The 12,523-nt window shown below is 33.8% G+C and overlaps 1 protein-coding gene across 2 annotated transcripts; it reads left to right on the top strand.

Moving 5' to 3' along the window:
• The first annotated feature begins 2,136 nt into the window (after positions 1 to 2,136).
• On the top strand, positions 2,137 to 11,496 carry LOC110026051 (GEM-like protein 1). Of its 2 annotated transcripts, none has more exons than XM_020726820.1 (4): positions 2,137 to 2,535; positions 2,611 to 2,712; positions 8,982 to 9,253; positions 11,052 to 11,496. In XM_020726820.1, exons 1-4 carry the CDS (start codon positions 2,223 to 2,225, stop codon positions 11,238 to 11,240), a joined length of 876 nt encoding a protein of 291 aa, XP_020582479.1. In that variant the 5' UTR covers positions 2,137 to 2,222; the 3' UTR covers positions 11,241 to 11,496. The 2 variants fall into 2 exon arrangements, with proteins under 2 accessions (XP_020582479.1, XP_020582481.1); XM_020726822.1 differs by having other exon boundaries at positions 8,982 to 9,257; positions 11,052 to 11,241.
• Positions 11,497 to 12,523: the final 1,027 nt, after the last annotated feature.

The raw sequence follows: 12,523 nt of genomic DNA, 5'->3' as shown, positions 1-12,523 counted from the left end.
TCAGGCCCCCCCCCCCCCCCCCCCCCATATGGTGTAACAACACATTCTATAAACAGTGTAATGACACACCCCAAAATTGTGTAAGAACACACCTCACAATACCTTGCTAGTTATATTCTTCATACTCATAATACAATGACTTTCTCCGGACCGTTGAAGTTCTCTCCTTGTAGCTTGCCACTACGGCCTAAGTGACCAACAACTCATGTAGCTCCCAACACTGCCCTCTATGATCTATGAATTTCACCGCAACTCACTGTTGTAACCTATGTGACCAACTATTGCCTACTTGGCTCATAGCTTCCGCATCTCCCTATTACAGCTCTTGTGGTCACCTGACTACCCTGAAGCAATCATCTACGATCTACATGACAAACTACTACTATGATATTTAAATACAACCTATGCAATATGTCGACATTGCAACCATTGTCTACAACATTCACAATAGACTACCTTCTTCATAGCAATTGACTATGGCTTTTATGAATTGTTACAACTATTGTTGTTGAAATATCGTTATACATCAACTTTGTAATTTCATATTCCCTAATTTAGTAGAAAAGTGTATTTGTGTACTCACCTCTACATAGTGAATTGTTTCAACAGGTCAACGCTCCAGGATTTTTTTCCCATTTTTAAGGTTTTTCATGTAAAAAATTGAGGTGTCTCCTCCTGCTACTCTTTTTATGTCTTTGTGTGTGCTAGATTTTTGTACTATACTGCATTATTGCAAATCTTCGGACATGCATCAAGTTGGTGTCGTCTATGGAAATGAAATTTTAATTGAAACAGTCATAAATTTTGAGGCGTCCTGTGCTTCTTTGTATTCTTTGATGTGAGATGCAACCTTTGTTGCAATCTCGGAAAGTCGTTCATGTTGATATTTTGGGCACGGTTGTGGCGGGGCTGTATTATCACATCTCATTCATATACAAAGTCTGTGAAGATTACTTCTAGGCTGGGGGAACTTTCACTGTAGTCTCGAAGGGTTGTTTATGTTAACATCCTGGGCACGACTGTTATGGGTTTGTCATCCCACATTTCATTCATATATCAATTATTTGAGAACCGCTTCTAGTATGAAGGACAACTTTCATCGTAATGTGTGCTCCCTCAACTCCGACCATGTTGAAGTGCTTTCTTAACTCGATCAAGAAGCTATTCTCTTCAAGATTTGATACATATGAGGCTTTACAGGCAAGGGCGAATGCCGGTAAATTCAAGAACAACAATAATTAAGTCATCAAAAAAAAAAAAACCGATCTTCAAACTAAATTCTCAGCCCTAAATATTTGGTGATGATGAGTATTAATATTATATTTCTGGGGAATATTTCACCCGTAACCTACAAGGGCGAACCTACAAGGGCGAACGCCCATGTCAAGTCATGCCTGGGAATGTCTATATTGAGATAACTATGAAAATGTTTTTTATGGTGTGGATGACATATAATTAATTATATTCAAGACCGTACTATGTTTGAGCCTAAATTATATATCTTTCATAACAAATAGAAAATACCATCATTTTAAATTTTAAACAGTAAAATTTACATTTTCATGAATAAGCAAGATGGCATGTATGCAAAAATTGAAGTTTAGGTGTTAGATATATACATAAATAGGAATTGAGGGTATGCATGTAAATCTTAAGAAAAAGTAAAGAGCTTTCGCTCCCTCAGAACTATGACTAAGGGCTCATTTGAAGGAGCTTCGACATAAAAGTCACATCCAGAACTAATTACTATTCGATTTTAATCCCAAGTAGGGTCGGCTTAATATCGGCTCGAAAAAAATTCAATTCAGAATTTTGACTCATAGCTCGACTCATTTATTTCGAACTTATCTCGATGAATCAATTTTCAAACATTAATGATCTTAGAAGTTATATTTATTGAATTCAGTCCTCTCAACATTATGATTGTTAAGAGATACCGGTTTCTAGTTGAGACTCGAAAAAAAATTAACTCAAAATTTAATGAAATAATATTGTGTCAAGACTCCCTGATGTAGTTTTGTCTGAGGACTCCAATTAAATGTAGTGTACAGACAGACCCCTAAATATTAAATTATTATTATTTTTTTCATTAAGGTAGGTCTGCTGATGCAAAATTCCTCGTGATAATATATTATTAGTAACTTTGGAAAACGGAAGTAGATTCATCGGCACACAGCAGACCGGAATAACGGAGGTATTCGATTGCTGCGAGGGCGTCGACCATGGAGACCCCCGCGGATCGCTCCGGCCCGAAAACCGCTTCCGCGTCCTCTGAAGATAGCGCTTGCGTCGGCGCCGGTACTAGAGGACAATCAATGGAGCACGCAACATGCCCTAAGATCGAACACGCTGACGTCCACCACCCTCCTCCACCTCCGTCCAGTTCCTCGCCCAAATCAGTCAGCTGGAGCAGCGATCTGGTCAGGGAAGCGCCGTCGCCGCCGCCAACTGCGTGGGACGCAGCTGAACGCGAGGGTACCTCCATACCGACGGAGGGGAATCCCTACGTCAACCCCGCACCGTTTTCCTCTAAGAGTGAGATTTTCTTTTTTTTTTAAGGTTTTTAAATGTTTTCGGAAAGTAGGGTTGATGTAAGATTGCATTTACCAGATACCATGGAATCAGTGAAGGAAGTGCTGGGGAAGTGGGGGAAGATGTTGGGTGAGACTGCGAAGAAGACGGAGGATCTTGCTGGAAACTTTTGGCAGCACTGTGAGTTGAAATATTCGGATGAGTTTTGCTTAAAGAAGTTCCTGTTTATCTTCCTGTTCATTTACTTTACTCGTTTTATTCTCCATTACGTAGCCATGAATTGAATTATCCTTGTGCACTTTTGGGATATGTATTCAAATATTTCATGATATTGGATTGAGCCAAACCGGGTCAAGGTTTTAAATTCTAAAATGAGTTTGATGGGCCTTGCATGCACTCGTCAGACCATATATGAACTCTAGGTTCCTGTGCAACTCGTCAGAGTCATCATGCAGCCTTCAAAGATATGTTGAACTTGCCAGGACTATAATGACCGGGCCAAATCCTTCACAAACTCTCCACAATGAACTCATAAATACTCTAATGTATTCATTATGGGATTCATGATGAACTCACCATAATGCTTTATATTCAGGATTGGATTTATGATGTATTCACCTCAATGCTTACTCGGCATGAGGAGAGACTACAACAATTGATCACACCAAATTGATCAATTGTTGTTCCATAACAATAGATTAAACATGTCGGTGCCTTCATTTGAGCCACAATTTCTAGCTGTGATTTAAGTCAATTATTAATATGTTTTTCCATATATTCCCGGCTACGTGATTCATGTATTTGACAACAAGCAGTTGTTCAGTCTTGTCACATATTTTCTTCTTTTGTATGATTTTTTCTTGTAGTGCCAAAATTTGGTGCAAGTCTATAAATAGAGAGTTTGGTGGAAGGCCTATGACACAAAGCTGTTCGTACTCAAGTCTAATAAATTCTACAATATGGTGAAAATTTAGAGCATTTCTCTAGATTCTCATGATTTTGTTTCTCTCTTTATATTTTGTTATTTTTGTCTTGTTGTGTTTATTAATATATTTCTCATGTTACAATTAGAAAAATTTAGATCCAACATTTTGTAAGATGCAGTGAACATGCACTTGTACTAAAAACTAAATTCAAGTGCTATGTGAAATAGAGCAGCAGAATAGAAAGAAAGTAAACATGAAGAAATGAAACTTTGCCTCCAAAAAGCATATAGCAAAGGTGGAAGACAGGATTATAAAGATGATTAAGGATTATTGGAGCAAATTCCCAGAACATCTCCGAGAATATAAATTTCATACGGATCCCAAGACTCAATTACATGAAAACAAACCTCAAAGTGTAAGTATATTAACTTCAACTTCAGTCATAGAAGATCTACTATCCGTAGCAATGAAAAAGGTTGTCCTCTACCTCGACTAGTTGAGAAACAAAAAACTTATTGGACAATTGCATTCTCTTAGAAAAACAATCATGACAACCCCTAGCAAAATTTAAGATTCCACACTTAGATCTGTATATGGGAAGGTCATATCCATTGGATAGTATAGCATACTTTGTGTTGACAACTTTTTGTTGGATATTAATAACGCTATAAAATGGTGGTTATTTATTTTTACAACATTTAAACAAGTGCTTTTTGGATGATTTTCAAAGCTTTCCCCAAGAAGTATAAAAAGTTTTGTTGAGTTTATATGTCTATTCATCACACAATTCATTAGTGTCAGAAGCCATTGAAGAACTTACAATTTTTTTTTTTTTGAAGATCTAGGAAGAACATGAGGAGTCTCTAAAAAATTAGCTATGGTTTTTGACATAAGGTTTTTAATGTCAAACGTTTGGAGCGTGTAGTCTCCCTAGCCTTAACTCCTATTTTTGGGGAATGATCCTTTAGATATGCACTCAATTTGAGGCACCAAAAGATGTTGATGGAGATGCTAGAACTCATCAACAACCATAAATTTAGATGAATACAATTACGTGGAGACATTGAAACATCAACATTTTGAATATAGAAACTCACGACGATATCAACATCTAATGATTAGAAGCTTAGGCGACTTCAATTTGGCTAAAATTGGGACTTTTCATGACACTTTCCGTAGTCAACTAGTGCACTATCATTATGAGCAACAAGTTGAACTTACGACTTCGTTCACACATGCTGCCAAAAGACAAGTTACCTATAATTGCTAGAAATATCACTGCTAATGCTTTGTGAGTATCTTATGATGAATTGGTGAACAAAATTAAAGATAGTGATTATTTTCGTTGACCGCCTCCTTTATATACTCAATTACATACGCTGGGCTTGTCATATTGCACTTTTCATAAGGACATGTTCATAACAAACTATATGGTATACATCTTTGTGCATTATTTGAAAACTTCGTGAAAGCCGAAAAGTTAAAGGAATTTGTATTAGATCAATCAAAAAGACAACCGAAAAATGGAAAGGAGTAAGGAATGAAATCATTGTTGCTCCAATCCAAATATTGCACTTTTCATAAGGACATGTTCATAACAGACTAGATGGTCTACATCTTCGTGCATTATTTGAAGAACTCATTAAGCTGAAAAGTTAAAGGAATTTGTATTAGATCAATAAAAAAGACAATCGAAAAATGGAAAGGAATAAGGAATGAAATCATTGGTGCTCCAGTTATCCAAATACAAGCCTTAATTAGAAATATTATGAAGGGAAGCATTTCATGTATGTTATATTTCAATTACATTTTTTTTTTAGTGGAAAGTACTAAGACATTTTATTCATTCGTTTTTTTTTGGCGACATAAAAAAGTGATTTTTGGTACTTTTCTTTATCAAAGTTCTTTCAAAATTTGATAATGCTCAAGAAACTCATTGATTGCTCGTTGCATAATTCACTATGATATTTAGCAATTATTTAGCTTATTGATACTTGGTTTTCGATCTCACAAACTGGAGTTTGTACTTATTGTTTACAGAATTGTAATTTGGCTTTGATTAGTCAATAGTTGATGAGGAATTTAACATTCATAATTTAACACTTGATAAACAACACCCAGGAAACTTGGAAAATTGACACTTATGCTATGGGAATTCTATATTTAGTTGTTTTGATTCAACAATTCTCATAAGTGTATTTTATTAATTGGTTATTTGGTATTCTAACAATGAATTTGATAAAATTCATTCAATATAAATATTTCAATCAATTTGTTTAAATCCAGAATGTATGAATGGTTAAAAAGCCAAGTTCTAGAATTCAGACTCCTTTGTGATAAAATCCATATTGTGTAGTGTGTGTTCATTATGGTTCGCGAGTCTACATGATTAGCATGTAAACCAAGAGATTTGGCCAGTGATTCTTACCAAGGAGAAGACTTAATTCAAATGTACATTGGGAAATAAACAAAATAAGCCTTGACCTTTTATTTTTATTGTTTCATCCATTATATTTGTTTTAAAACTTATTATTTAGTTATACATGAAAGTCAATATATACTCAACGTTTCAACAAATAGTAATGAGAATTTCATCAAGGAGTAATCAATTAGATATACAATTCAAACTTGAAATGACCAAAATATTGAAGGAACTAATAAAACGATTAACATGAGAGTGTATGCTTACAAAATAAAACGAGCTAATAAAAATATGTAATAAACAATATTGTTTCTGTGTTTGGGTTTTCTTTAGCATAGTTACGAACATGATATTTTTATCTGTTTGAGTGATGAATAATAATTCTTATGGTTTAGTGGTTCTTTAATGTTTAAATGATTGTTGTGAAATTTTATAAATGTTAGACTAATATGACACCACCCTCTAATAGTTTGTTCCTACCTTGGTAATTCCAAAATTTTAGGCTGGGTAATGACATTCTAGATTAACGGATTTTCTCAAATATTATGGCAAAGTAAAATTCACTTGAACTATATGAAACATAAATTTAAATGACTATATTTGTTATTCATAATGCAGATCATCTGCATGGTTTATTTAGAAATTCTAAACATGATATTTCTAATTTACATGATTTTTGAATTTTGAAGTAAGACTTGCTTGAACTCTATGACACATAAATTAAACTGACAATATTTGTTTTTCATAAGTTATAGAGATCATCTACACGATTAACTTAATATTTCTAAAAATGGTACTTATAATTTGCTTATATATATATATATATATATATATATAATTTTCTTCCATAGAGATCATTGTATTGGCAATATATATTTCATTCAAGGTCTTAGGTATGAAATTCAGTTTGAATTTAGCTATAATTCTCTTAAGATAATTGATATGGCTTACGAAATGGTTTTAAATATATAAATTATTATAGTTATCCTTCCATTAGGGCTGTCACCCCTATTTATTATTTTTAAGCAAAAATCTTATATATCTTACCAAAATCGTGATAAACACTAGCAACGACAATATCTTGTATTATCAAATTTGATCTTATTAATAAATTTTTAGCTCATGAATATCCTTTGATGACTTAATTTAATGAGGAATGAGGTTTATTGTTACAAAATGACTACTTTTGGCTTTATTAAAATTGCATTCAAACCCATTCTCTAAAATGTACTACATCTATACTAGCAATAATCTATACTAGAACATATTCAGGACGCTTATTGTAATAGTAAAAGTCTTTATCAGTGCAAGCGTAAATTTAGGTGTTAAAGCACCCATATCAAAGTTGTTCTATGATAAAATTTTTTTTTTTCATTTCTTGAACATAAAATTTGGGTTTGTTGGTCTTACATTTAGGTTTTAATTAACCCAATGTTATTTTTTACAATTGTTCTGTGGACTATCCCCCTCTGTCAATGATGAAATCCCCATTCATGGTACTTTCGTGGACAATCTCCATTGGCATCACCTAATTTCCTTCATCAATGTTTCCATCCAACAACTGTGGTTAATGTCTTCCCATGATAGACCCCGTCTATTACTAATCATTCAATGCCTCTTTATTATTGATTTATCCATCAAAAATATTTTGTTAAAATTCATTTTGTCAACGACGTCTCTATTAATGATCCCTTTAGTGAACCCCTTGGCTAATGCTTCTGAGGAAACCCTTCGTCGTTGACGTCTACATTTTGACAAAACTCCATCGAAGATGTCTACATCCAAGGCATCTCTACTCGGCATCCTTCATCAATGTCTACACGATGACCTTCAATGTTTTTAATGATGACTTTGTTGATGTTTTCATCTAGCCTCTCTATGTGGTTTGTTGACTTCTCTACTGGCTCCTTCGTTGACGCCTTCATCGATACTCTCCATCAACACCCTCATTGGCCCACCTTTGATGATGCCTCCACCAATTTGTTATTTGATAGCTTCGATGGTACCTTCTCTGAAGCCTTTGATAATACTATTTATTGATAATAATCCCTGTTGATGGTCCCCACTCTCAATGTATGGCATAATCCTCTCTTTCTGTTGGGTGTAATTGTGACTCCTGATTTGGTCATCACTACCATTGCCAAAAATTTAGACTAAAACTGCAGCCCTTTACACCCTATGAAAAACTTTGATAACTTATCTTACTGCGTCTTATTTTTAAATTGGTTTAATAAAATTTAAGGATTAGAATTAATCATAAAAAATCCATCATCATTCTTATTGTATCAAATTATTTCGATTTGGGTCAAGCTAATGACTATAAAACTAGTGAGTCTTTGGAGGAGACCCAAATTTATAGATTTTATTTTGTTTATTTTTCCATTATTTATCTAATACTTCTAGCTTATATTTTTGTGTCTTGTATGGGGCTAAATGTTTTAGCAGATGTCCTGAAAAAGTTATCCACAGAAGTCCAACTGAAGCATGCAAATTGGACTATGCTATTATTTATCATGCTTAAACAATTCTTTGAAGATAGAATTTAGGTGCTCAATATATGACAATTTGGCGTAATGAGTTGAGCAGCTCAGGATGTCTAATCCAACAGCTTGGTGCATAGACCTTGCATCACTCTGTCACTAGTACCATATGACCATACCTTTGCCTATTTCAACAAACTAATTTGGAAGACTCGAGTAGCTTAGAAGATCTAATCAATTGTGTTGCCTTGTCGTTGATCTCTGATTACCTCAAACCCCATATCAAAGTGTTCTCACAGAATGAGGACAATCTCTGGATGGTGTTTTATCTACAATCCAATCTGTTTTCTGAAAATTTGACTTGGAGTAAACAAAAAAAAAATAGCTTTCAATACAACGAGAGTCCGGGGCGTGACTTCTTAGAGCCCACAATAGATAGATAGAAGTCTAAGTTTTTGTGTTTTGAACACTCTTGTTAGATTACTATTGTTTTGTCGCACGCTCATCCATTAAAATTTCAGTTTCACTGATTATGCCTACATATTCTGCAGCAAGGTTTATTTATTTATCTATTTAGTTGTACTTTCTTTAATGTCTGCTAAATAGGTTTTTGTTAGACAGTGAAAACAGGACCTAGTTTTGCTGATGCTGCCTTGGGGAGGGTAGCTCAAGGAACCAAAGTTATTGCTGAAGGTGGTTACGAGAAGATTTTTCAACAGACTTTTGACTCATTTCCTGAAGAAGAGCTTAAGAAGTCATATGCATGCTACTTGTCAACATCAGCTGGCCCTGTTATGGGAACCTTGTACCTTTCTACTGCCAAGCTGGCCTTTTGCAGTGACAACCCTCTTTCTTATACAATTGCAGAAAAAACCGAATGGAGCTACTACAAAGCAAGTACCTTTTTTCACCTAAATTTCAGTTTATTTGTTCATTTTCTTTGTCTTAACTGTAGCATCTTTTAGAGAAAAATTCATGATTTAACCTAAACATGGTTGATGTAAACTTAAGGGTATTTTTTTTAAAAGAAACTTATAAAGCAAATTTTCTTTCTTTTGCCTCAAGTTATTAAAAGAGTTTGGGGTTGTAGTGGGACTGAAATATACTGCATTATCATTTAATTGGCAAAGACTTCATTTCCATGATCCAAATCTATGTATCTCCATATACAAATTGAAGCTACGCAACTCTTAGTGATGCTCATCCTCTATCGTTTTCCCAATTAAATCTGTTTTAAGAAAATATTATTTTACTTGGTCTTTGTGTTTATTAATTATTTCTATGGCTTCTTTCTTTGAAGTTCACTTTGTTTAATTTTGTTCTTCTTACCTGAACTTCTGTTGTTTATAAGTATAGTTCGTATAGCACAGAAACCTGTATGTTAACGTGCAAATGAGGTGGGGTCATGTTTTGACTTACAAATTACAACATATAAATTGAAATGTTCTGTTTCATGTGCATTATTGATCTTCTGTTTACTGTTTCAAAAAATTCTCAGGTCATGGAAATTTAATTTCGTAGACTAGCAGTGATGCATCCATACAAATTGCCTTTTTGATCTGAGTAACATGCATGGCGCCACTTGTTTAGAGTATGAAATTCCTGGTAACATGACAAAAAATCGTATTGCATTAGTTAATAGGAAGGCTTACATACATACCACTCAATTCCTACATATTTATATATCTAACACCTCAACTTCATTTTTTACATACATGCCACCTTAATTATGCATACACATGTATATTTCACTTTTTAAAAGTTAGAATGGTGGCATTTTTTATGTGATATGAAACATTTAGGTGCTATAAATGTAAAAGTAAAATTTAGGTGTTACATATGTAAATACATAGGAATTGGGTGTTACGTATGTAAATGCTCTTAATTATTAATGTAAGACAACAGATCTTGAGAAGAAGAGCAGTGGTCTTTATTTTTGACATTTTCTATATGAAATATTGGACCACGACTTGGGCGGCACAGCAACTTTAGAGAATAAAGAGCAGAGGCTGTGAGGACTCCTCAGAATGCTCATTCGATAAGGCGGAATTCCCTAAATCAATGTTAATGGAATGAGAATTTGTAAATTTAAAGCTTTAGAGTAATTTAATTTCTTTCTCGTCAATAGTGGAGGAAACATGTTGAGAAAAGTCCTATTTCATTAGGTAACTGTATAATATCGAAGTTTCGCCCTCAATATCATTGTGGTAATTTTTTTCTCGTCTTTTCACCCTCCTCACTTACAAATCCTAGTTCTATCATTGCATGTCATCAAATATCCTGATTAGATCCCACCTAGCTCTTAGCCAAACAAGGCTAATCTTTTCCTACCTTTCTAAGCTGATATAACTTGTTTATCCTCAGCATTTTGTATGATATACTTCTTTCTAAAGTTTTTTTTTTTTTCTTTTGGAAGATTTACATACATACCACTCAATTCCTATGTAATTACTTATCTAAATCCTAAACTTCAATTCTTATATACACGCCACCTAACCTATGAAGGAAAAGTTGTATTTCACTTTTTCAAAGTTAAAGTAGTGGTATTTTTGATGTGATATGAAAGATTTGGGTGGTATAAACATAAAAATCAAAGTTTAGGTGTTAGATATACACACAGAGAGAGAGACACACACACAGAGGAATTGGGTGGTATGTATGTTGATGCCCATTTTTTTATGAACTTTCCAGGTTGTTATTCCTCTGCGCCAACTGAGATCCATCAATCCTTCAACAAGCCAAGCAAATCCAGCAGAAAAATATATTCAGATTGTGTCAGTTGACAACCATGAGTTCTGGTTCATGGGATTTCTGAGCTATGATGGTGCTGTGAAGAACCTGCAGGAAGCCTTGAATGATTCTGGTAATTTTCAGCTCTAGTTTGGAGTACTCCAATAGTCAGTATATATAACTTTGATGAAAGGGGGGCTGATTGTTGGTTCATCAAATTTTCTTCTTTGCATAGCATTTAATTTATTCTAAATATTTGATTAGCTTAAAAGTGTTGTCGGCTTTTCATGTTTTTCATCCATCAATAAAGTCAGGTATTAATGGATTTTGAAAATATCTTTCTTCAATGGTTTGTGTAGCCCTTGTACATGCAATTGTGTTACTTCAATGATATATATTCCACATCATTATGTGATTTTTCAGTGTAATATGTTTTTATAATTATGAATATGAACTTCTATATGATGATGGATTGTAAGCAAAATGTTTTTGAGAGTGCTAGTGATGTTTTTAAATTGCTGTGATGCGGTTCTGAATTCTTAGTTCTGCTTTGATCCAATGGTTATTTGATTTAGGTTTATGTTGGAGTGGGCCTATCATTTTTTCTTTTAATTTAGTAATTATGTTTCATTTATCTTTTTTGATAGTCAGCTTTTCTTACTTTAGGGAAACTTACAAACTTACCACACAATCCTTATGTATTTACATATCTGACACCTAATATTTAATATTTACATTTATCATATCTTGGTGGCATAACCCTATGAATGAAGAAGACGTATCTCACTTTTAAAAGGATAGTGAAGATAATATTTTTGATGTGATATTAAAGATCAGAGTGGTATGCATATAAATATAAATGTTTAGGTGTTAAATATGTAAATTCATAAGAAATGTGTGGTATTTATGTAAATGCCCCTTTTTTATGTTTTATGCGTCAATTTGGCTGATTATCGAACTAGATAGAACGGATACCTAATTTTCATGCGAAGGCACTATTATGTTAAATTTTTTGAACCAGGTAAACTATACCATCAAAACTTACTATAGAAGCCAGGCAAGTTTATTCATTTTAAAAGTTTGCTGAAGTGGTATTGTTCAAAATCTCTATGGAATCTGTGTAAGCTTTTTGCTAATTCTGCTTTTATCTCTTTGAGATGACACTTCATAGAAATCACTAATTTATGCAATTCCTTAAATCTGTAGACTTTTATGATTCTCTGTGGCCGTTTACAGCGGTTAGACACTTTGGTTGTTTACAGCGGTTAGACACTTTGGTTTGTATTTGGTTTGAATGAAATGACTTAGGTTACAGCAGTTCCCCTTTTTTTCATTGTGATCACAAGTTGGGTTATGAACTTGAAAGAGTGAGCGGTAAGTTGGCATGGCGGCTTGAAATGTATTAAGGAAGTTGCTAAAGATGGCATTGTATG

This window comes from Phalaenopsis equestris, unplaced genomic scaffold, assembly GCF_001263595.1.
Source record: "Phalaenopsis equestris unplaced genomic scaffold, ASM126359v1 Scaffold000347, whole genome shotgun sequence".
In the NCBI taxonomy this organism is placed as follows: domain Eukaryota; kingdom Viridiplantae; phylum Streptophyta; class Magnoliopsida; order Asparagales; family Orchidaceae; genus Phalaenopsis; species Phalaenopsis equestris.
This window is presented reverse-complemented; position numbering and strand designations above follow the sequence as displayed.

What these genes read in the sequence shown, in the direction of transcription:
- LOC110026051 (XM_020726820.1), top strand. Translation starts at nt 2,223, where the DNA reads ATGGAGACCCCCGCGGATCGCTCCGGCCCGAAAACCGCTTCCGCGTCC. An exon ending in CGCACCGTTTTCCTCTAAGA is followed by an intron (nt 2,536 to 2,610) that starts GTGAGATTTTCT and finishes TGCATTTACCAG; the next exon opens with ATACCATGGAATCAGTGAAG. An exon ending in CCGAATGGAGCTACTACAAA is followed by an intron (nt 9,254 to 11,051) that starts GCAAGTACCTTT and finishes TGAACTTTCCAG; the next exon opens with GTTGTTATTCCTCTGCGCCA.